Source organism: Porites lutea, chromosome 2 (assembly GCF_958299795.1).
Source record: "Porites lutea chromosome 2, jaPorLute2.1, whole genome shotgun sequence".
NCBI classification, from domain to species: domain Eukaryota; kingdom Metazoa; phylum Cnidaria; class Anthozoa; order Scleractinia; family Poritidae; genus Porites; species Porites lutea.
In genome coordinates, this window is record NC_133202.1 from 13,036,920 (window position 1) to 13,062,779 (window position 25,860).

The window sequence follows — 25,860 nt, forward strand, 5'->3', positions numbered from 1 at the left end:
TCACAATTTTTCCTATGAAAAGATTCATTAATTCATTAATTCATTCATTTTATTTTGCCTTTAACAAGAAATACAACAACAGTATACAGAAATACATTAAAAAATAATATACAATATTCCAACTAAATTATTTACAAGATCAAATGTGGTAAAGGCAAGGAAGCCTATATAGAAGCCGGCGGCTTATAAACTGTAGACTTCCCGGAACTATAGGGTAAACCATACAATTTAAGGGTACTGAATGAAAATTTCGATTCATTTTTTAAAGAAAAATAAAAGAAGAAAGAAAGAAGAGAAAAAAGAAAAAGAAAAGGTGTGTAGCTCAACAAAGATTCAATTTAACTAAGAAAGAAGGAATTTTTTAAGTTATTTGCTAAACAAACTGATACTTTCACTGTTTTGAATTTCCCGACTTAGCGAGTTGAAAAACGTAGGACCTTGAAACCGAATTGAGAATTTTAGAAAATTATTTCGAAAAAAGATTCCTTATATAAACGGACAAAGGACCAGAAAGGGGGCGATTATCGGAAAAGTCAGGACTCAAACCAACTAGAACGATCATCTTGAAAATGAAATTTGCTTTTGGGAGAGTTTTCGCTAAACACCCAATGGAGGCGCCTCGAGTCTCTACCTATACTTTCTCATCCCGTTTCGGGTTTTTGCTGGACGTCGTTCGCTTTGCGAGCGTCCCTCGCGCCTTCAGCGCTCACGCAGTCGACTTGTGGCAAGTCTAGTCTCTACCCAAGAGAGAAAGGAGGGATAATTCATATAAACTATAACCTCTCTATAACGGACATTACGGTATCAGGTGATGGTTTTTTGTAGCTGCAATACATGCACGGTTATATTAATGCACACTGTTTTTCTTTTGTTCACATTGCACATATTTTTTATTTCTCCAGACATTATAATATTCAGTAGGTTAGAATCAGGGTGGATAAGGGTTGGGCGGTGAAACGAGCGCTCCGCTCTTCATTTAATGTGTGATGCGGAGTAGGACTGGCACGAGCGCTCTTTCCGCGCTTCCGGTGCGCTTCAAGGCGGCGAAATTTTCCTTTTTGGAAACCGGAAATCCTATTTTCTTTCTGTAATTTCAGGCTACAATGTTAAATAGATAAATTCGTTTCATAGCAATATCAATAAACAGTTTCATATGTTTGTGTCTGTACGTCTATAAGTCAAACTTGTTGGTCGTATAATGCCAAAATTTGAGTTTAATTTCTAAGTTTTGAAGACCTCCTCCTTCCACTAAATATCACCTAATCGTCTTTCGCCGTTTCGTTTGCAAAAGCTTAACACTTCTTAACCTCAATTTTTACATATGTTAAAGGGGGATAAATTTTACATAACATAAGAAAAAATTAGATTGATATATATTGATATAGTGGCGTTGTACTTCTTCAGACTTTGCTTCTTGGGTGCAACGTGCCATGGCGATTCGCGCAATGCGTTGCAAATCCGGCAACCGCATGTAAACAAAATTTATTGAGGTTAGTTGTAAGGTTTTTTCTCCGTTTTTCTCTCTAAAACAAAACAAGGTAAACAATAAAAACTGAGGGAAAACTAATTTTGAAGTTTCGAAGAAACAGAGAGACGTATGAGATGTTTTTTTCAAAATTAAAAAGAAAGATGATGGTGATTGAAATTAGCATAATTTCACCTAGCACGAGCTACACGCATTTATAAAATACACGTCATCTAGTTATGAAACACAATCTGCTGTCTTTTAGTTTTGCCATGGATGACATGGATGAGATTTTCCCTCGTGTTTTAGAAAGTACTTAGTTGTTTTTGTTTTGGAATAACATCGACATTGGCAAGTAGCGGAACGAAAATATAATTCAGTGGTAGAGTTATGGAAGTAATAAAAGAAACCCTTTAAAAGAGATGTTTGTATACTCCAACCAAACCTCCCGCAAAAAATAGCAACATTCCCTCTCGGAGACAGCGTACCAGCACAAAGGAACGAGGAAGAAGTGCAAGAAAACAAATCAAGCCGCCATAATTCAGTGACAGCGGCAGTGTCTAATGTACGAACCACATCGCAAGCCCTGACCGAAGTCGAAAACAAGCGACATTTCTAAGCAGAGCCCCAGTCCACTGCATCACACCTTTTTGCTCGGACGCGCTCGTTTCACCGCCCAACCTTTATCCGCCCTGGTGAGAATGGTTGGCGGCCATGGGCAAGTGAAGAGCCGCCATGTGGATTCCTACTCTTTCTTTTTTTTCGTCGTCGTCATTGTTTTCTTCCAATCTTCTTCTTTTTTCTTCTACTTTAGTCTACTACTATAAGATTATGATTATGACTATTATGATAATGAAAACGATTATGATTGTTTTCAACTTAAAATAAAATGCATATCCAAAGAGAAAGTGTGCATACAGCTTTGTGCGTTGTTGATCGTTCCTCTTGAAACCTCAGCCCGTAGCTCAGTACTCGGTTCCTCGAAAGATGGTTTTAACCAAGAAAAAAAGTAAACCAAAGGTTTTCTTCTCTATGAACATGTAACTCGTGTTTACAAAACTCCATAATAACTCAAAATGTAACTCTAAGCCATACATTAGGAGGGTGAATACAAAAATGGACAGAAAATTTTAATCCCGGATTACCGCTAATCGGTCTTTCAGCGCAGATATACAAAGTAGAACGCCCCTGATCATTATAGACTTATACAGGTCATTTATCCAGGGAAAAATACGCGTCTTAAATAAGATGTGAACTGAATAAGGTCTTACATAAGACGCGAACAGCTCGTATAAGTGGTTCGCGTCTGGTTCAAGCCTTATTTCTTGGCGCGCACTCATTTCTGTGTGAATGCTGCCAATCCAACAAAGTGCGAGTGTTAAAATAACGCCAGCCTACCACACAATCGCGTCTTATATAACACGCGATTAGGAGGTAATCTAGACTACGAGTAGTCCCCCATTTTTCCTCAGGGCTAGTAGAGCGAGCAAAACGCGAGTGCGCGAAAAAATCACCCCACGCCTCCCACCGCGTGTCGCCTTTTCTCGCGAGGGGTGATTTTCACGTGCGCTTGCGTTTTGCTCGCTCTACTATCCCTGAGGAAAAATTGGCGATTACTCGTAGACTGGAGGTAATCGGCTCCTAAAGCGGAGATAATTTAAAGCAGATTTTGTTTAATTATCTAAGCAGAGGTTGTACGAGCTGTTTTTTTTTTCAATAAAAGAAATAAATAATAACGATAATAATAACAATAATAATTGCAGGCGACAAGAGGAGCCCGCAATCCTAATCTCCAGGTTGTCATTACGCATGCGTCGCATGCATGTAGTCAGCATTCGTTTGAACTTTTACTAACAATGAATGGAATGCACAAAACGCAATTTGATCACGAGCGTTTCGACCTTCTACCCCTCGTAGTCTGATTACGCGTGTTTTGACCATCTGTCACATGAAACTTACGCAAAGCACAGCGTTGGAGCAAAAGCGTTTTGACTGCCGATCGTTGTCGCCGGCACTCCCTACAAACCTTTGGTTATTACTAGTAATAATAATAAACGCCTGACCTAATAAGTAAGGTATAATGTCAGACAACATGTTTCACTTTATACCGGCAGTGTGCCTCTTATGTAAGCGACGCATCTTATCCGAATCGCGTCGTCGTTTCACTACTGTACAATAATCAATTAAGATACAGGTTATAAACAATTGTGGAACTACGTACTATTTGACTGCTTAACACTAAGACTAGCCTGGGTGCAACAGACGTTATTTGGGTCATCCAGGCGGGTTTCGGGTTGCGAGCACGTACCAGAGCCCTTCTGAGCGCCCTCAATAACGCTTGTTGCATGTTCAGGTTACATAAAACTATCAGCGGAGTCTTAAATGTGATGACTAGTGTTATCGTGGTGACCTCTTTAAAACGGAAATCTCCGTAGTAGTTGCTTTGTCCCTTCAGTGTCTGTATACAGGGCTCAACTGTACGGATTAGGCTTCTACTGGTTTGATTTTCATTTCAGCCCGTTTGGCGGAGTAATGCTGGCCTTTGCAGTGAGCCCAGTTTACACCGTTGGCATAAGAGGAGTGACTCCCATTAAGATAGCGACCATTTAAGTTGGAGGCATGACATTTATTGTACCACCAGGCTCCCTCAAACGAAATGGCACAGCTACCGCTAGGATCTTGGTCATTGTCTTGATCTTTCGTGGAGAACGGCATATTATGATGCCATGTAAGAGAGTCACCAACCGTTCCTAAAATTATAAATAAAAATCTCATTTCTTACCGTAAATTTATATTAATGGTCCTAAATAACCTTTCTTTAGACATTTCGGCGGGAAAGTGAGAGAGTAGCAGCACTCCAAATAAGTAAAACGGGCATTTTTACCGTTACAAATAGGGCATTTAACCTTAATTTTGCTACAGTCTACTTATTACACTCTTCAATCTTTAGTTATTTTATCTGAACATTGACTTGGCGTAATTTTTCCTTGTAAGTAAAGGTAAACGGGTGAAACTTTCTAGTCTACACGGTTGCTCCGCATATAACTTGAATAAAATGCAAAATAAAGTGTCTCTCGATTTCTTCAGCAGAGTCCCAACCAAGTTACTGACTGGAGAGTTTTTTACTCCAGCCAGTTCCATTAGTTATCATCATTTCTATCATAATAGTTACACTTTACACGGCTCACATATAGAGCGTTTCACAGAACGAAATAACGTGTTTCCGTATTTTATAAACTCGACGGAAATACGGGAAGTTTCTTATATCCGTCACGTTTCCGTAACAAAACAAACACTTATTGTATTTTGCCCTGTTCCTTTTAAAGCGAGATCAATTCCATTTAGCAAATTTTATTTACACAAAAAGAAATGTCAGTAAGATTGGCTGATCGACTCAGAATAAATGGGGTTTGCACTAGCTAGCTTTTTCTTAGTCGTCGCCTTGGTAGCACCAGTTGCCGGACCAACTCTTTTCAGCCACATGACCTCTAGTTGTATACCTCACCAACTCACAATTAATCCTCTTACTGATGTAGATTTCGATTATATTCGGTTGAGTTACCCCATGACATATTGTAAACAGTTTACCAGCTCACTGCGGATAGAGTAAGCTGGGCAAGCTATTCAAAAAAGGTACCTGCAAAAGGCAAGACTTTTTGAGAATTTTGACTAAGTTTTATAGCAAAACGAGATCAGATTGAGTTCTCTTTGGGCAAAGATAAAGGCCACTGGCCTGCCGAACAACGAGCTAAGAAACCAAATTATTTTACAGAGCCAGGATCGACTACTCCTACGCCTTGTAAGGCTTTGTAAGTTTGGTTAAGATGTTTCGCACTATTTCTGGCTAACATAATAAGAACAGGCTTTGTTATGTGCCGTCTTCTCCCGACACTTGCCACTTGATATTTGCTTTGATCAGAGGCTTGGAATCGGGAGCTGCTAAAGGCTTGCAAGAGACCATGTATTGTCTGTTGAGCATGGTCAGCAGAAAAATACTTGGTACTGTAACTTGTCAAGTTACAGTACCGAGTGCAATAACAAGTGCTGTGATAACAGGGTTTTGTCCATTGAAAAACCTCGTCTTTCATTGTCGAAAGAGCATGTATAAACTCATTGTTCGGGGTGCAGAAGGAAATCATTGGCAAAAGGTAACGTCCATTGTATGAATGTTTTCTTATTAAGTCCTTATTTTGCAGTCAAAAAACCCAGACAATTCGATATTTCAGTGAATGTAAGGTATAGTTACAGACAATGAGTCAAAACAAAATGAATCAATAGCTAGGCAACTTCCAGCCGAGAGTCAGTGGCGTACTAAAAAAGTCGTATTGCGTACACTTAAGTACCGGAACAAATAATTATTGTTACGCCAAAAATACAACTGAGTTTTTAAAAGAGAGCAGGTCCTTCCCCTTAAAGCATTTTTTTGTCGGAAAACTGTTCCTGATCACCTCACAGCACTACTCATCCCGATCCCGCAACTAAGGATCCCAGATCCCGGGCCTGTGATCCCTGATCCCATATACCTTGAAATTCGCCTATATCTGTCAAACAAAGCAAGTTGGAATAATCACGCGTGCTTATAGCAAGCTACTATGAACAAACTATTCTTACAACCCTAAGAATCGCGTTAAAACAATGCAATCGCTGAAACATAGTAGATCGGTGAAACCAAGGAACGCCTGAGTTAAAGATCGGGTACAGGAATACCGAACAACAGTTGCCAGTTTTCTAAATTAATTCTAAGTTTTTAAATTTTGAATAACTGGGACCTCTCAAATAGTAACGTAAACGTTACCCCTTTTTATGGTTTTCATCATTAATGTAGTACAGGAGCCCATCATAGGCTCCTGTTTGGTATTATGCTTACCAGCGTATTGTCCAAGACGTCCCAGCTTGTACTTGCTCTGTTCATCACCAACACCGAAGGAGTCGTATTCAGCGTAAGCTGTTTGGTTTTCGAAGTCTTCCAGGTCTACCCGAAGCCTTCTTTGTTCTTTTGTCAGTCGGTGAATCTTTTCTAGTCCAAGCCAAAATTCACCATTCAGATTTCCAAAGCCTCGTTTGTAATCGTCCCAGCCGCGATAAAAATCAACCGAGCCGTCCAGTCTCTTTTGGAACACAGTCCACCCCCCACCGGCTGTTTTATGGTAACAGTACACATCAAAGGCTCCAGCATTATCAGGGTCGATAGTGTAGACACCACTGGTTCGCAAACCGGCTTCATAGAGCTCAGCACAATTTCTGTAAACTGGAAAACACGAATGCAGTGACAGCGTTTCGAAACCTGATCACTTTAATGCAATATGAAAGGCGTGTGACTATAAGAAGTTAGTCATAAACCTCGTCATAAATTAGCATAATCTTTAGCAGACATATTACCTTATTTAAAAAAAAAAAAAAAAACGCGACGGGGCCAGCATTACTGGTCCACAATCGGTCGTCAACTTCTATCTTGGACTCTCTGTTTTCCTTCGTCATATTCTTAAAATAAAGCCAAACTTACAAAAATTCTCGGGCAAAAAATAGTCTGTCAAGTGACGGTTGATGGTTGGGACGGCAAAAAGGTGCCCGCGGGCACTTAATAAAGGTTTAATTTCCCAATCTTTTCTAAAATTATTTCTGGACTTTGATTACTAACTGGGTAAATAACTCAGTAGGGTTGTTCGTAATGTTTTTCCCAGGGTGGTCGTGTTTAGAGTTCTCAGTGCATGGTGTTAATATACTAGGTAATAGCATGATTTTATGTGGTATTTGGCATAAATACCATTCGAAATTATTATACAAGCCTTTAGGCGAGTGAAATTGGAGACAATTTTGAAATATCACTAGTGGTATTTATGCCAAATATCAAGTACAAATCATGCTATTATTTGCTTATACTACTACCCTCAAAAGGTTTGTAATTTTCCCATGTAGGTATTTCAAGTTAAGCTGAAATACCACTGCTCTAATCCAATAAAAAAGCAGAAATTTCGCATGTAGTAGAATAATTGTTGAAACTGAAGATATTCCTGGGTGCCTCGACTGTTGTTAGAATGACTATACCAGATGCGGAAAACTTCAGATGGTATGATGAATAAATAAACACAAACATTCAACTTCTGTTTTTATTTTTCGTGTTATCATTTGTGCTCTAGGGATTTTCTTGGTTTTTTGTTGGAAGCCCTAGGGATTTCTTGGGTTTTGATTTTTCCCACGTTAGATCATCCCCATCACTTGAAATCTGGACAGCATCAAGTACCCCTCCAGGGTGAGAATACCTTTTTCGCAGTTATCACCTTTGAAGCCAGCTGTGCAAGCGCAAACGTAGTTTTTGTCGGTATACCCCACGTAGCACGTTCCGCTGTTCAGGCAGGACTGACTGGCGCAAAGATTCTGTTAAAAGAAACCTCAGTTTCAATGAATTTTTTATTAAATCAGCTTCTGCTATGATGAACTTTTGACTCGTCATTACCATCGTATTGAAATTATAAGGGACCTTAAGATCCGAAGACGGCGACGGCAGAGAAAATGTTGCTGAAAAAGTGAATTCGGGTTCTTTCAGTCTTCATCGCGATTACTTAGAGTCACTAACTTTGTCAAATGTAGGCGAACCCTTCTAAAGTTGAATTCCTAAGAACCATATCCAAGTTCAGAAAGAGAGAGGAAATTTCGTCGTCGCCTGTGTACGTCCTCTGTACATCGTGAAATTAGGCATTTTAGTAGTGGATAGGGCACCGAATTAACCTTTTCTTTGCGGGGGAATTCCATTAACTTTCGGGGGAATACATTAACGCCGGTGACGTCATACATATCACTAAGATAGGATGATGTCATAGTGTAAATTAATGACCATGACGTCATGCATTACATTAAGATAGGATGATGTCATAGTCTATTTTCAGCTGGCAAGGAGTAAGTGACGTCAGAATAGCCTAGGGTTGACGTCATCAAAAAATGTTGACATCATAATCTATAAATAGAATAGTGATATCATGTCCCCCCTTGGTCATGATGGTGTCATATTTTTTCCAGGTAAGATGATGTCAGGGTTTATTTTTTACCTGCCAGTTTTTTCTATTGTTTCAAAACACATAAAATGGTCATTTCTTACCAAGCAAATCATTCTCGAGATTTGAAATCATGGTTGGATCAGACCAGATCATAATTGATGAAGTTGAAATGGGAGTACACATCATACGGAATAAAATAGGAGAGATTTTTCAAGATGTATTTGTTAGAGAAGTGAATCGTCTGATCTATGTAGCAGTGAATGAACACCGCGATGGTTGTAAAATGGAAGGTTTACCTCAACTGCATCACAATTGCTTGACCACGGATGCTCAGGAGGCGTGGGCAACATATTTTGAATACGTGAAAGGAAAAGTAGACTTGAAAAAATTATGGAAGCTTGCGCAGCAGGAAGTGGAAAATAGACTAAATTTGCAGTTAAAAGAGACTTGGATGAAATATTTAGTTTGCCTTTGTAAGATGGATACTAGCACAGTCTATTTACTCTATATGGATTTTTTAAGAAGAGACGAATGCCATCAACTTGGGTGTTATGAATACATGTTTGAGAAAGATTGTTCACAATAAATGTATAACAATAAAGTGAATTATCTTATTTGTGGTTCTAAGGTAAACCCTAACTTTTTTGGTTCTTGAATAAACTCCATTCTTGTTCCTAACGAGTGGAAAGTCTATTTATAAAAAGAGGGAATAAGAGATGCGATCCCCTAGCAACACATGTCTTCTTATTTAGCGCTAAATATCGGATATATAAACAAAACACACACACACATACACAGAGTGGAGCTGAAAACTCTCTATTCTCTATTTCAATTTTGACTCACCATTACGAAAGCGTTTTCTCCGTTCTATCTCGAGGAAACTCAGCGCTTGGTGAGCTTATGGTCTTGTCAATTCACGCGCCGTTAGCGTTAGTCAGTTAATTATGCGGGCTAACAAGCCTAAAGTTGAATACAAATTAGTTCATCTCTACAGCTAGACCCAAGGAAGCACCTTGACTTATTATTGTAAAAGCACAAACAATTGATAACTTAACAAGGATCAATTTAAACACGCGACGAATAAATTGACAAGACAGTTTTAAAAACTTTATTGAAAACCAGTGACAAAAAGAGTCAAATAAACAGCGATTTGGAAGGGATGGAAATTAATCATCTTCTCCGCCCATGGAGTACTTGTAAGGTCTAACTCGAAATTTCTTATGCCGACGTTTCTTCAGCTGTTTGCCATGAGATTTATGATCATCCAAATAATTTAGAAATTGAATCCGACCCCTCTTGCGCTTCGGGCCTTGTGGTGATGGGGTTTCTACTGTGGGAGGAGGGGTCAGGAAAGTAGGATTTAAGGGTGGTGGAGGGGTGAGGCTTTCTTTGTCAGGTTTTTGAGAGATAGCCGCTTGTGTTAATTCAGGTGTTACATTAAAGGGGTTGAGGGGAGTCGAATGCTGCCGTTGCTGTCGAAGAATCTTGTGTCCTTGATGTTAAGTCTGGAACAGTGCTGGTTATTTCTTCCGGTCGTGTTCTTGTATTTAATTGTTCTTTAAAAGCCAGGTATCTGTTTTGCAACTGAAAGTATCGTTTAGCTTTTTCATCGTCCCGAAGATCGTTTCGAGAAAGCACGTCATCCATGTTGCCTTGTATTTCTTGCATAGCTGGAAGAAGCGGGACAGGCGAAAGAGTTTGCTGCTTCAGATATTTTAGAAGCTCTTGAGGGATATTTTCCTGAAACCCTGCTTGGTTAAAGCCTTCTTCACTGGGTAGGACGTTTGTTCGCAACCGACAATTATCTTGGGTAGTAGTTTTCAGATCAATCAGAAGATAACCAAAAGGTCTTTTTACAGCCTCTTCGTACTGACTTAAAAAGAAATCAGTCTGCCTGGGATACATTTGCTTCGCCAGAGTCAGGATTTGCAGTTTGTCTCGTGGATTCTTGAATAACACCAGATAATGGCTGTTTAGGCTTATGCTGCGGCTACCTTTCCCCTGATGAAATAGATTCTGCACGATATAAATCACGCTCAGATTGCGATGATGAGAACCACGAGTAAAGAGGTTCACAATTCGCTTGTCTTTACTGGCGTCAATCATCTGATCATCAAACACGATCAAATTCCGTTTGTTCACGTCAAAATAGGAATCCTGCTCCAAAGCCCTAGGAATTCCCTTGACGAATTAAATGTTTGGTATGGCGATTAACATTTGTGTATACGCAGGCTGCCATTGTGAATAACACCAAACGATCCTCTCCGGGGGAGGGTAAATTGTCTCTGAAGCTTGTTGCAATAGAGATCGAACCCAGGCCGTTTTTCCCGACCCGGTCATTCCGGCAATCATGGAGGTGAAAGGGTGCTCGAAGCGAAACCGCTGACATTTCTGTGAAAATATTGGAACTGTTTGAAATGGTGTGAGACCAGCATTGCGGTGTTTAGACATCACGTGCCTTTGCATATTATCTTTTCTACTAAAAGATTTTTCGCAGACAGAACAGAGCCAACTCATGTCAACTCCTCAGGAGTAAAAGGTAGACTGAGAAAGAGGTAAAATGTTGCGCATTTATATAGGTTTTCAGGCCACAAAATTCTAAAATTCACGACAGTCAATAAAAGACTGCAAACTACTATCATAAGTTCAGTTTGTCGCAATGTCTCAAGTTGTCAAGAACAATCGTGGTTTTCTTCAATTCTTAGCTGTTTGTCCAGCTCATCAGCGACAGTTTCTTTTACGGACAGCCAGTCCAAAACAACTACATGCATTAGTCCAAGTCTTATACAATATACTTAAGGAATACATTCTTATCCCTGAAGAAAATAAGCAGAACGTGTTGCCATATAAGGATGCTCTAGTAAACCTAGCAGAAACAAATGTACCTTACAAAACAAAGAAGCGGATCCTTGTACAAGAGGGTGATGGTTTTATTCAAGACCTATTGGTACCTGCTGTTACAAGCCTAGGATTTTTGATGCTATAAAAGAGGAAACGAAACTATAAGTTACTCATTTGAAGCAACGGTCTGTCACGGGTACTCATCAAAATGAAGAGAAAGATAGATTTGGTTGAAGAAGAACACGAGAGTGAACATGAAGAAAGTGAAAGTTCTGGTGATGAAAGCGAGGATGAAGAACCAAGAATAAAAGAAGAACCAAGAATAAAAGATGTTTTGTGTCATCTTTCCCGAGCAGTGTCGGAAAAGCGTGCTTCTGATTTGCTGCATAGTATGGCCGCCTCCAAAGATATTCTTTTCTGGACTCCCAGCGGACAATTACTTCGAAATAAACGCACTATTCCCGTCACAAACATCGCCGAGCTGGTTGAGTATGTGTTACTCCCTCATAACAATGAGGTTACCAAGCCTCGTGCGCTAAATACGTTTCTAGATGGACTTGCAGAGTTAGGAATCGATAAAGGCTTAATCAAAAACAAAAAGTTGTTAAGTGATTTAATAGAAAAGGAAAAAGGCTACCGAAATGTAGAAAATACTTCCGATAATGAGAGTAATAATGAGGAGAGTTCATCGGATATTGAAAATCAGGAGGAGGAGGAGGAAGTGGCTTCTGAGAATGACGTTGAAACTGAAGGCACCCAAGAGAGCGACAACGACACTGAAAACGATAGTGAGAAAGCAGAAAGTAGTAGCCCTGAAACGTCCACCACCTTTCACTCTAAAAGTCCATGTGAACGTTGCGAAAACTCTAATGCGTACTCCACATTGATCATGAAATGTCCTAAATGCTTTTGGCACGATAACTACAAGATTTGTCCTATATGCGATCACCAGATCCCCGAGGAGAGAAAATACATCAAAGAGGGCTTTCTTCGGTGTCACGATTGTGGATTAATTACACACAGAAACGCCAAGACGTTGGAAACCACTTTTTATTCACCTTCTAAAGAGGAGAACGAAGAAGATGATTAATTTCCATCCCTTCCAAATCGCTGTTTATTTGACTCTTTTTGTCACTGGTTTTCAATAAAGTTTTTAAAACTGTATCTCGTGTCTTGTCAATTTATTCGTCGCGTGTTTAAATTGATCCTTGTTAAGTTATCAATTGTTTGTGCTTTTACAATAATAAGTCAAGGTGCTCCCTTGGGTCTAGCTGTAGAGATGAACTAATTTGTATTCAACTTTAGGCTTGTTAGCCCGCATAATTAACTGACTAACGCTAACGGCGCGTGAATTGACAAGACCATAAGCTCACCAAGCGCTGAGTTTCCTCGAGATAGAACGGAGAAAACGCTTTCGTAATGGTGAGTCAAAATTGAAATAGAGAATAGAGAGTTTTCAGCTCCACTCTGTGTATGTGTGTGTGTGTTTTGTTTATATATCCGATATTTAGCGCTAAATAAGAAGACATGTGTTGCTAGGGGATCGCATCTCTTATTCCCTCTTTTTATAAATAGACTTTCCACTCGTTAGGAACAAGAATGGAGTTTATTCAAGAACCAAAAAAGTTAGGGTTTACCTTAGAACCACAAATAAGATAATTCACTTTATTGTTATACATTTATTGTGAACAATCTTTCTCAAACATGTATTCATAACACCCAAGTTGATGGCATTCGTCTCTTCTTAAAAAATCCATATAGAGTAAATAGACTGTGCTAGTATCCATCTTACAAAGGCAAACTAAATATTTCATCCAAGTCTCTTTTAACTGCAAATTTAGTCTATTTTCCACTTCCTGCTGCGCAAGCTTCCATAATTTTTTCAAGTCTACTTTTCCTTTCACGTATTCAAAATATGTTGCCCACGCCTCCTGAGCATCCGTGGTCAAGCAATTGTGATGCAGTTGAGGTAAACCTTCCATTTTACAACCATCGCGGTGTTCATTCACTGCTACATAGATCAGACGATTCACTTCTCTAACAAATACATCTTGAAAAATCTCTCCTATTTTATTCCGTATGATGTGTACTCCCATTTCAACTTCATCAATTATGATCTGGTCTGATCCAACCATGATTTCAAATCTCGAGAATGATTTGCTTGGTAAGAAATGACCATTTTATGTGTTTTGAAACAATAGAAAAAACTGGCAGGTAAAAAATAAACCCTGACATCATCTTACCTGGAAAAAATATGACACCATCATGACCAAGGGGGGACATGATATCACTATTCTATTTATAGATTATGATGTCAACATTTTTTGATGACGTCAACCCTAGGCTATTCTGACGTCACTTACTCCTTGCCAGCTGAAAATAGACTATGACATCATCCTATCTTAATGTAATGCATGACGTCATGGTCATTAATTTACACTATGACATCATCCTATCTTAGTGATATGTATGACGTCACCGGCGTTAATGTATTCCCCCGAAAGTTAATGGAATTCCCCCGCAAAGAAAAGGTTAATTCGGTGCCTTATCCACTACTCATTTTCACGTCGTAATCGTGCATTGACGGCAAAGAAATGTACAAAGAAGCGTGATGCACGTGCAAAATTGTTGTTTTGCTAATTACACCAATTGCTTTTGTAGCGTTTCCTGTTGCTGTCGCCGTCGTCGGATCTTAAGGTCCCTAATTCAGCGAAATCACCATTATCCCCATAATCATAACACTAGTAATAGTTGACACTGCAACTACCCCCGCTCTGTATATTTTCGGTTAATAGCATTCTTGGCCGTTGTGTAGCTCTTTGAAATATACCCATTCATAATGAAGATTTTCACACATATTCCATACAATAGGTGAGATAAATATAGGAAACTTAAGGTTCAATGCGCAGTTCCAGTTCGATTTACACAGCTTTGATCAAAACATTCTCAGTTTTGAGAATAGTTTATTCTAAACAATAAGAAAAGATTTAATTAGTAATTGAATTTTTCGCAATTTCTCTCTCACTTTGTACTTTCAGTTCTTTTTTTTTTTTTGGCCGGAAAGTAAGCCTTAGAAATTAAAAGGACGGTTGATCAATTCACGCTCGCGCATTCTTGTCTTCTTTTAAACTTTATAGCGGAAGGACATTTGTGAGCAGGGAATAAGTCAGCACAGAATTTGATTGTCGGCGAACTCCTGTAATCGTCCATCGTTCTGCTGGTGATAAGCTAGCCGTTGTTCACTCGTCTTGCTTGTTTGGGGCTGAGTCTTATTCCGGTCAAGAAGAGAGAAAGTGTCTGGCAAGGTTTCCAATCAAAGATTTGTGTCTGGCAAACTCTCCAAGTGTTCATATATACACAGTTATACGCACCTTATAACTTCATCTGCGCTTAACGAGTGTCTTTTGGTCCATAACTTTCAAAACAGCTGCTCCCCAGAATGTCACTGATAACACGTAACGCAAAAGAGTATCGAAGTATGACTGCACAATAAATGCCACAAAATCTACCTATTGTAAGCGGTCCCTTCGGGATTTTCTGTCTTTACGTCATCCTAACCATTTCGTACTTGCGGTCGCAAACAATAGAAACGTCATCATTACCTACCGATTTCTCACGGCTCCTGTTCAAGCAAATCGAGATCTTTTCTGGCACACTGACTGTATGTTTCATCTGTAAGTACTTTTCTTAATATACGCGCGAGTTACTAGAGTGCCTCCTCGGAATTTCGCCTTGTAGGCGAAATCCCTGCGGGGGCAATCATCATCATCTGCGTCATCATCTATGCGATCTTTTTTGTTGTCAAAATCATCAGTCATTAGAATTATAATACACAAATCGTGGAGGGTTTTACCTGCCGTAAACGAAGACTGAGATCGACATTTATATTAATATCATAAAAAACATATGTGGTTAACTTTTGCAGACACTCTAAAATTTCATGTACATTCTGTGCCTCATCAGCAAGAACAGCACGAGAGGTTGTCATCAGTCTTGCAGTGGTCGAAACTCACTATAGACAAGACGTTTCGATTCGCTATAAAAACGATTAATCCTGTTCCTGTTTAAACCTTTCCGTTATTCTTTCGCTGGAATTATGCAATAATTTTAATTGAAACGTAAACGAAAGGAAAAAAATACCGCTTTTGGAACGAAAGAATATCCCGCGCGACCGGCAGTCCAAAAAGGCTCGAAAACGAACACCGAAAGTCGATAGTAATAATAATGGGCACTTAATAGAAGTTGAACTGTATCTTTTTTTAGTGCGTTCAGTTTTGAACTCTTTTCTTTACTCCCAAAACTGTTCTCTTTTTGGTGTGCAACGTTATGTATATATATATATATATATATATATATATATATTACAAACACATAATTATGTATAGCGGAAAAATGGATATAAATCATCCAGGTTTTAAAATTAAAGTGTAATTATGAAAATTTAAAGGGCGGATTGCAGCCAATCCGAAAGGGAGATTTAGAATTTTAAATAAATTATACGAAACTGCATATACCGCCAACACCGACACTTTTATCATCTTTATTATCAGTAAAGCTTGGAATTATCATAAATCAACCACTACGTGATGGTGGAAATGGTTAAAAATTCATCTTGACTTGACAACATTATTTGCAACAACAACAACAACAACAATCTTTTTATTGACTCGTGACACACTTTAATAGAGTTGCAATTATTACAAGAAATAAAGTTATATACATTACAAATTTACAGATCATACCTTTGTCCCTCTGTAAATCCAGTCCTTTCTTGGTTTGAGATCTTCTGGGTGCTGCAAGTGATCTGAATTACTGAGTTCACAGGCCATCTTGTTGTTGATCTTTGGACCAATATTATATGAAACACATTCCCTCGCAAGGGCGCATTGGTCTTGGCAGTCTAGGTTTAGTTCCACAGAATGATTTGAAAACACGTGTCCTTCAAGGTAAAATCCACCGACTGGTGTCAGAAATGTGATGCGTCGGTTGTTTTGTCCGCAGGTTCCTGAAACAGAAATTGATATAATTAAGAGAGAATTTGATTGACTTTATTGCAGTGCAATAACGGTATGTATATTAATTAGTAATCAAATGATTTTTCTATGTAATTTGCAAGAAATGTAGAGTACCCGTAAATTGCACTCGTCCTAATGGGCCATTTAGTTTCTGCCCAAAATTTGACCGAGGTCAAGCGCGCGCTTACTCACCATTTTGCCCGCGCTTTTGGTGCCGGAAAATTGACCAATCACAATCACTTGTAATTTGCAAGAAATGCAGAGGACCTGTAAAATTTTCAAAGACCGCAAATTGCACTCGTCCTAAGGGGCCATTTATAATTAGTTCCTGCCCAAAATTTACCCGAGGTCAAGCGCGCGCTTACTCACCATCTTTCCCGCACTTTTGGTGCCGGAAAATTGACCAATCACAAGTGTTGTGAAGCATAGCAAGTTGTGACGCAAAACATAAAATTGAAAGTTTGTTGCAAAAAGTAGAACTCACGCCTACTTTGCGCGACATGTTGCCGCAACTTGTAACATTGAAATTTGTTGCGTGACAAGTTGGGAGCGAAGGTGGAAATAAGAGCGACAACGCTTTTCAACTTGAAATGCAACAACGTTGAGGGACAAGTTGAACGAAAATGTTGCCCGTATTACTTGACATTTTTAAGTGCCAGTGCAAAACTTTTACTCGCGCTCATTTATAATCCAATTCCATTTTTTCATTAAACCTACATGAAATACGTTTTCTCATTCAAAACTGTTCAAACCCCGAGGGTACTCAACAAAATTTTATACGGGAAGGCTAGCTCCTTCCGATATCCAACCCTTTACCCTTTTAAATACCATTTTTGCCAGAAAGGGTACCCTTTTTATATACCTTCTATTGACAAAATGGTACCCCTTTCACAAATCTAGTTTAGAACCCTTTTGACTGCCGTAAATGTGCTGCCTTTAAAATAATATATTATTATAGCCAGTTTAGCTAGGGCTAAAAGCGAAGCTCTCGTTAATTTTTATAGTTTACTGAAACAAAATATAAAATCGTGTAATGCTAAGCGGAGACGATAACGAAAACGGCCAAAATAAAATCAGTAGGTTTAATTAGGGAAAAAACATCTTTGCCGGGTCCAGCACAATTTTTGTGTACATTTCTTTTTCGTTGTTTTGCACGACTACAACGTGAAACTTTTAGAAACTTCCTACTAACGTGTTTTATGGAGCAAATGTCGTATGTGTTCCTGTTCCCTATTGTTTTTTCACTACCGCTCATGACCATTTTCACCTCGGTGGCCGCTAGCGTTTCTCATTTTCTCACTGCCAGTGTAAAAATTTCATATTTTCTCACTCCCAACGAAATTGGTCTCCTTTGTTTTTTATCTCTCAGTCGAGCTTTTTCTCTGTTATCCACATCAATGTAGTCATTGAAATTTAGTCGAAAGAAAGAATCGGATTTGTTGACTTTGCTGTTCAGTCCGTGCAGTAACCACGCGCTTTGTCGTCGATAGACCGATTTGATCGATCTGTCCACGGGACGACAGACGACAGAACAAAACTGCTTTTACAGAAGATTAAAAAATTAAAGCACGTAAAGTTTTTCAAATCCTAAGCCGCCAGCAGTTGGTTCCACGAGACGGACAACGCTTCGATTGTTTGTAGTGTTTCAGTCACGACGGAATTCGCTTCATTTCGCATATTAAGTACTTCACGCTCTGAAGCCTTTGCCGATGAAACCTGCATTTCGACACTTCAAAACAATGGTTAATCCTTCTATTGTATCTGTATTGTCTGCTCAAAGGTGTGAGACAGAAAAATTGCAAATTCGCCGCTCAGAGTTTTGACGGCACCGAAAGATGGCGGTAGTCTTTGAAACCTTGTTTGAGCTCGCAAAGCCTTATGGGTACCCCAATTTTCACGGGCGACGTTTTTCAATGGGCGCGTTTCTGTAATGTCTTTCTAAGGATCCGGGTGGCCATGCCAAAACGCATAGCAGGTGCTTGAAATGCAAAATTTCACCCCAGCTTACACGAGGGGGTTGAATTACCTACGGACGAACGTACAGATGATTTTCTTAGAACAAAAATTTATTGGATGTATAGATAACCAAATTTTCTTACCCATGGAACTCCGCTTCGCGCACGCGAGAACTCCGCTATGAATAAATTACAAAACCAGAACAGAAAATGCACCTGTTAGCTCTTTTAGCGTCCGAAGTGACAGATTTCCCTCCCTTTTTATATACTTCGATTATAGTGAAAACCCTACGCTACAAAAGGAGCCCCTTTCGGGCGGAGTCTCCCCGTATTGGTCATTATTGGGAGTACCTCGGGCTTTAAACTTTTTCCGCCAGCATCCGCCAGCATTCTAACGTTGCTGGGCTTTCTCTTCAAATCTCGGGGACCGGGAAAACACTACTAGTGTGTGGCCTTTTCGAGCTTCCGATTTAAAGACGATTCGAATTTTGTTTACACTGTGTTATAGATTATAAAGAACGTTGGCGAGTAACCTGGCGAGTAACATATATCGAGAATGATATTTCAACTCCTGACCAACTGCAGGGGTTGCTTTTCTCGTAAAGCTTTTTGGAAAAAAGAAAAAAAACAAACAAGTAAAAACATTTTTGCTTGTTTTGGAGAACTTGTACTAGTTTTATTACTCAAATTTCGATATCCTTTGCACAGTGGATGTTCTTACGTTTAAAATGCAGTTTAGTTACTGCTTAGATAACTGTCCGTTATGTGATGTACTTGAACGCGAAAATTTTCAAGATTCTCCCGTGATGGCAATATCTCCGTTGAGTGTTAAGTCATTTCTACAAATTTAATCCAACTTAACCTGAGCCCGACTGAAAAATTCGCATTTGTAATATTCTTAAGTTTTTTGTAACTCAGGCTAACGGTTCAGGTGGCGGTTCAGTCGTCGGCGCGCTGGACAAGATTCTCCTAGAGTTGAAGCGATGAATTAAGCTTTCTTGAAAAATTGCGACCTTACAAGGTCTTTTTGCGTATATAACAGCTGAAATAATGGCAAATCTTGATCTTCGCAGCTAAAGACACAAATAAAAAGGTTATAGCTGATGTTGGCAAAGAAAAATCCTAAAAAAGAAAATAGCTAAATCTGTAAACCGCCCTCACCTTCGACGCGAGCAGTTGCAACGAAGTTTAGCCAAGCTCTCCAAGCAACACGAACCAGCAAGAGCGCTAATATATAGATTTAGCCAGGGCTAAAAGCGAAGCTCCCATTAATAAATTTATATTTTAAATCAAACAATAAACTTGTAATCCACAAATCAGTTAACTTAAGGGCACATTCAGGTGACTTTTGAGGGAAAGGATAAGTTATTTTAGAGCGAAACATCTTACATCGAGTTGATAGCCTAAATATATGTACACCCAAAAAAATAGCAAATATCTTCTATCACATTCAAGAGCCATAATGGCTCTTGATCACAGTAGATTAGGCCTCGAAAACAAATTCTTGGAAAACAAATCAGGCCGCATTTTTTTGCGTTCGACAGGTTTACTTTACAAATTCTTGCCAACAAATCTGAGGGTGTGTAAACCAACTTTTTATACTTTTTATACATCACATCTGAGGTGAAACAGTACTTTTTATCATACAGACCTCGGACAGAATACGGCATTTCACAATTTTTCAATGTTCAGGACGATCAATCGTGGGCTTTTAGCGAAACCGTTCAAAAAATTTCCAAAATCAGCCATGCGGCCAGCCGGTTCTCATTTTTAGTGCGAGCTGTCAGTGTGGTCGAGTGTTTAAATGAACTTTAATGGAGATACGCTTCAACATAATAACGAATTTATTATCATTATTTTTTGTTATTTAATGGTTCCAGTCATAACGATGTGTAATCTTATAAAGCGTTTGATACGCGCAACATTTCTAAGTACTCCTGCAAGCGATGTTCATGAACGATGAAAACAAACACCACGGACAAGCGATTAAAATTGCAAGAGAGACTACTAACAATCAATAAGAGAAATATAATTCGGTAAAACATTTACAGAGACTGCAATTTTCATTCACGAAGACAAGTATTAAAGTGTCTCTAAAAATCCTGAGTGTTTAAGCTTAAAGCTTAAGCTTAAGTTTATTTTGTTTTACTTTCAGCCGGCCTCCCGGTGTTTGTTTTTGTTCAAAGATGAACTCCTCGAAGCAAGAAAATCGCTCAAAAGGTTTTCTTTCTACAGCCAAATCTATAACTAAATATTCTTCGGAACGTTTTTTTTCTATTTGCCGTGAGAAAATATATATGAAGGCCTTTTAAAGTTCTGTAAGCTTATATCAAACCTGATACTAGATCAGATCATTGACTCAAATCTCAACAAACGTGCAAAACCTTGCCGCATAAACTGTGCTCGACTTCATGAAATTAGATATAACAAAAACAAACATCAAATACAATAATTACTCAGGCTTACCATTCGAGATTCAGTTCCTGAAAGATATCAAGGAAGGCCATAGTTGCTTGAGACTTTTAAACCCTCTTACGCATTGAGCAAGGTGAAAGACGAAAGCGATGCCATCCGAAATCGGATTACCCAATTTTGACAAGCGACGCTTTTCTTAACCGAAAACCCAATAAACAAACCAGCCATGGATAACAGAAAACTCTTGATAGCAGCTGTATTTCATTTTGTACATCCAGTGGAAAAAGATTTAGACAGTTAAAAACATCACAAGTTGACACAAAACTCTGTCAGCTTTTGCTGTCAAAGTAAACAACTTTCAAGATGCTGCATAAATTTTCCGCATGAACTCACCTGTCACATTTTGCCCAATCAGAAGACAAAAATTGGACGTAGAGCGTGACCAACGCGTGACCATGGTAAGAAAAGGTCTTCCCCGCCTTTATTTTTAAAAAAGTGGCTGAATTTTTGCGTCTGACGTCAGTTTGAAATCAAAATCTTGACAGTGCGGGGCCATAGTGACATAAACACAACATATTTCATATGAATCATTGGAAAAACTAGACTTGAGCCTGCAATCATTTGAAACTGGTAATTTGTCAGCGGATAACTTCAAAAAAGTACTCGACCTCGATGGGTCGACACTTGAGCCCGCGGTACGGTCAGGTGATACTGGTCAGCGGATATCCTGTTTTGACAGCTGTCAATTGATCACAATATTGATGTGCAATTAGTTTTCTATTGGGCTCCCAAACTAGCTAGAAAGTGTGAGAGTAAAAATTGGTTCCCCTGTGGTGCGGACGGACGGTCGGGCGTACGGTCACGTGATTACCAAATTTTCTCGGATGGGTAGATTACCACATTTCCTTAGCTATGGGGCTCCGTCCACGTGCGCGCTTCGCGCGCGGGTGGAGCTCCGCTAACACAGCTAAACGACTTGCCATAGTGAAGGGCTTAATAGGGAATGAACCGCTCCCGATTGCGATGGGACAGCTAGTTATCATGGAAAAGCAGAAAATGTCATCCGGGCTTAGTCATCAGTTAATTTGAACATCCCTTGACGTCTTTATTACGTAGTTAATTATTTATTAGCATACTTTATGTCTTTCAAATTATTCAAGTCAGCTCCAACTGTAGGATTCCCTTAGAATAAAAATAACAAATCTACAGATAAATGTAAGCTTATCGCTTTTTTTTCCTTTTTTTCTTTTTTTTCAATTTATTAATTTCGAATTTCACCCTTTAAGGTGGAAGATAGGTTCTGAGCTCCCAATCCTTATAAATGAGATGGCGACTGGGTTCTTCAGGTTCTTTCTCGTTTAATTCCGAGAATAACTACCCTTTTGTGCACTGCAGTATGCATGGATTTTCGTATTTTCGTAGTATATAGTGAAAATATGATGTTGCAAATTTTGAAAAGAGTATTTTTTATATTTAAATTCAAGAACGTTTTTCCGTTTTAAATGCTCGATTAGAATGAAGACTAATAGTAAATAATTTAGTAACATTTGAGTTCATTAAGATAAAAAGAATCACTCGTGGATTTTTAAAAAGGAATTAAATTGTCTCAGTCGTCATCCTTTTCTTTAATTAAAATTAGTTTGCCAACGAGAAGGTCAGTCGGATGACGAAGTAATAAAACATTAATTTTACGCAGTAGGTCCTCTCGAACTTCCTAGTTACTCACTGTTTAAACTTTGTTTATTCTTTGTAATAGTTATTGAAAAAATGTTGGCCTGTAATTTAAAACGGATATTTTAACTCTGTGGATTGAAATCTAAGGTAAAGATTGCTTTTCTTGGAAAGTTTTTTTTTGAAAAAAATACGATTAACCATTTTAGCTTGTTTTGGAGATTTTTTAATAGTTGCTCAAATTTTATTCTTCAATTCTTTGTAGAGTGAATCTTCTCTCGGTGAAAATGACTAGTTTGAACTCAAACGTAGATACCAGTCATTTGTTCCCCCACAGGCACTAAATGTAATGACTGCAAATGGCAAACCTTGTAAATAACCGCAAACAACAATAGCGCTTGGCATGAGTATGACGTCCATTAAAGCATAAAATTAATCTTTAGTGAAGTCTAAGACAAATTGCATCGGTGTTTAAGGTTTATAAGTTTAATCTTTTTGTGAAAATGACAGAACAAATATATTCTGCAGTGTTTGTATTTTCTGAATACGTGGTAAAACTCATTCTCTGCATGTCGTCTTCATTTATTTTCTTGCCTAATGTTAAACAACCAAAATACGACGACAAAAGCTGAGAGAATCAGCTTAAAAAACTCCATGAACTCGACTAAAACGCGAATGAAATTTCAGTCCAGTTTACTGATCAGAACGACAAAAATGTTGCGTTAATTAAACGGAAACGTTCCTTACAGCATGTTTACTTATAATGTGCCCATTTTCGAAAATACTTTATTATTCCGCATTTCTTAAATCAACAAGAATTTTTTCTTCGTTTTACCATGCTTAGCGTGAGACGGAAAAGGCTGGTACTGACGTAAATCTGATGCTTCAGGCGACCGAGCAAAGACGGCTCACTTTTGTGTCAATTTGCCGGAGCTTATTCCGGTTTACTTCTTTAAAATTTTGGCTTTTCCCTACAAGCTGAAGACAGGTGCTTAATTATTTCGCTGAGGAGGTTTCGCCAGCGTTCTGATGCCGAACTGGCACTAATTTTTAACAACACTGGCCGGAGTGGAAGAAACAATTAACAGAAAAGAGTTTTATTGTCTAAGCGTAACAATGTTATGGCACGGCCTAGAAGTCTAAGTCTAAGTCTAAGACAATCACACCTTAATGAAATTACAGAACTGGCTTCAATTCCTTCTCACTTAGATAGTGAATTGTGCTTAAGTTCGCCAGTGATGCCGGAAAACTTTCAATGCGGACTTGACGCACCCTACATAACACTCTAACCTGTCTGTCGTCATTATGATATTAAGGACTAAATAAATTGTCTCTGGGCCAAATTTCAGAATTCTTGCGGCTAAGAAAGGAAAGTTATTGTGAATGTCTAACTGAAGTGGCCGGATACTGGGCAACATACTGTACTTCTTAGCGGAGCTGTGTCAAGAAATTTATCGAAATTCAGTCAGTGGGAACAGTGCCACTAAATTGCGAGAAAGATAAAAAATTACAGCTCAAAACATTCAAAGAAGATACAAAAATCACACACATGGCGGCATATATAAAGCCATGCACGAACTTGAAGAAGTAGATTAATTCGGATTGAAATTGTGATTTTTGAAAACTTAATCGTAGATACTTTTGTTTTCTGGCCATCTTAGTTTTTAAAAGAGGAAACGTACGCAAATTAAGGTGATAAATATAAAGAAACATACACGCATGTCTGGAAAGAAAGAAGAATTTAACTCGACGTTTGGTATGTTCCAACATACATCTTGAGTAAACCGTTGAATACCCGTGTGAAGAACAACTAAAATTTAAATGTGGAAGCACGTGACAATGCCACGTCAACTGGTCATAACATGAAATGGGGCCATTTCGAAACTTTGGCAAAAGGATGGAATCGAGAATCGTGAATCGAGTCGAGAATCGAGACTCGTAACAGACTGTCAACTTACTTTTGAACGGTACTGTATGAAACACACGGCTCTCTCCCGTCCTATTGCGTAACCTCACTATAAACAATACTAAGGGTACTTCATGCAACGGTAATCAGATGTTCTCGGACGACTTACACGACGTCCCTTAATTTTAGTTTTCTCTTTAATCATATGATCGAGTGGTTCACAACGCAATGCTACATGCTTACCCGTAGAGAGCAGCTGTACATCAATCATTCGGTATCCGTTCTGCAGTGCAAACTTCACGGCCTCCTTTCCATCATCACCCAAAGCCTTGAACACTCCAAGACCGAAGAGAGGTATTTTATAGCCATCGTTTAAAGTGACTTTGCTCTGCAAGCCTTCTCCATCTAAGACCATTCTTGTAAGGTCCTTTATTTGTAAAACTGGCAATCCAATTTTTAGGTGAAACCTTTGTAGCAAGAGCGTTTTCAAAAGGCGTAGATTTGAGGCAGGCATCCGCATTACAATACTTCACTGGCCCCTTCGAACGTTAGCAGACTGAGCACTAGTCTTGTGGTACTCCGCTGGTCACGGTTGTCACCAAGCGCTTTTGTAATACAAGGCTGTCTTGGATTCCAGGAACTGGATTGCGGATTCTTTGTCAATAGAACTTATATTCCGGATTCCAATCGTTAGCGGAATTTCGGATTCCTTGAACTGAATTCCGAATTCCAATATTCCTGATTCCATAAGTAATAATTTCCCGGATTCCAGATTATCTTACCTGGCGCGACTACTGACATACACAACAATAGAAGCACACGCACACTAGGCTTTTTGCATAAAATTCTGCCGGTAGAATTTCTAGCAGAATAAGCGATTTTTGAGGCGAGCATTCTGCCGGCAGAATAAGGCATTTTCGAGCAGAATAAGGGAAATCAGCAGCACTAATAATATACATAACAGTGGTAAGAAAACTTTAAAACAACAGTAAAAAACAAATGGAAAAATAAGCCTTGTGAATAATTTGATTATTTAATAGCTACAACGCACTGACATTAAACTCACATTACGCATAATGATTTATCCAATAAGTTTTTAGGAGTAAGGCCCAGGTTCCATTCTACATTTGCGAAAAAAAACTGAATACGGCCCGGAGGGCCTAAAATGTTTCGGATACCGAGCGGAATTCGAGCAGAATAACGGTGTCCGACCAGAATTTTGAGCAGAATAAGCGATTTTTACGAGCACTGCCGGCAGGCAGAATAAGTCATTTTATGAGCAGAATTTATCCTAGCCTAACACACACGCGATCACAATAGGTTAATATATGATTGTAGAGAATTTGACGTTTGGATAGAGGCCGGTGTGCCAGAGACTATCATTGACTTGAGTGCAGGTTATTTTGACAAAATTTCATTATTTTTTTATGCCAACTTAGAAGAACTGTTTGTTTCAGGAGGGAAAAGGGAGCAGAAAAAAACACTGCAGACCAAGAAAGTGTTACTTCCACCACGGGTGTCTCCGTCCCAAAGATGAAGCCACCGTTTTCCCTCCACTACCAAGAAAAGGTCCCTTTTTAAACACCCCCACTTTGGAGGA

General features: G+C 38.9%; 1 protein-coding gene across 1 annotated transcript; it reads right to left on the reverse strand.

Annotated features, from left to right (window-relative positions):
- Positions 1-3,949: 3,949 nt before the first annotated feature.
- On the reverse strand, positions 3,950-24,675 carry LOC140925658 (microfibril-associated glycoprotein 4-like). Its single transcript, XM_073375570.1, has 5 exons — positions 24,504-24,675; positions 16,041-16,303; positions 7,726-7,840; positions 6,333-6,713; positions 3,950-4,215 (listed from the first exon to the last, which is right to left on the reverse strand). Exons 1-5 carry the CDS (start codon positions 24,673-24,675, stop codon positions 3,950-3,952), a joined length of 1,197 nt encoding a protein of 398 aa, XP_073231671.1.
- Between the last annotated feature and the right edge of the window lie 1,185 nt (positions 24,676-25,860).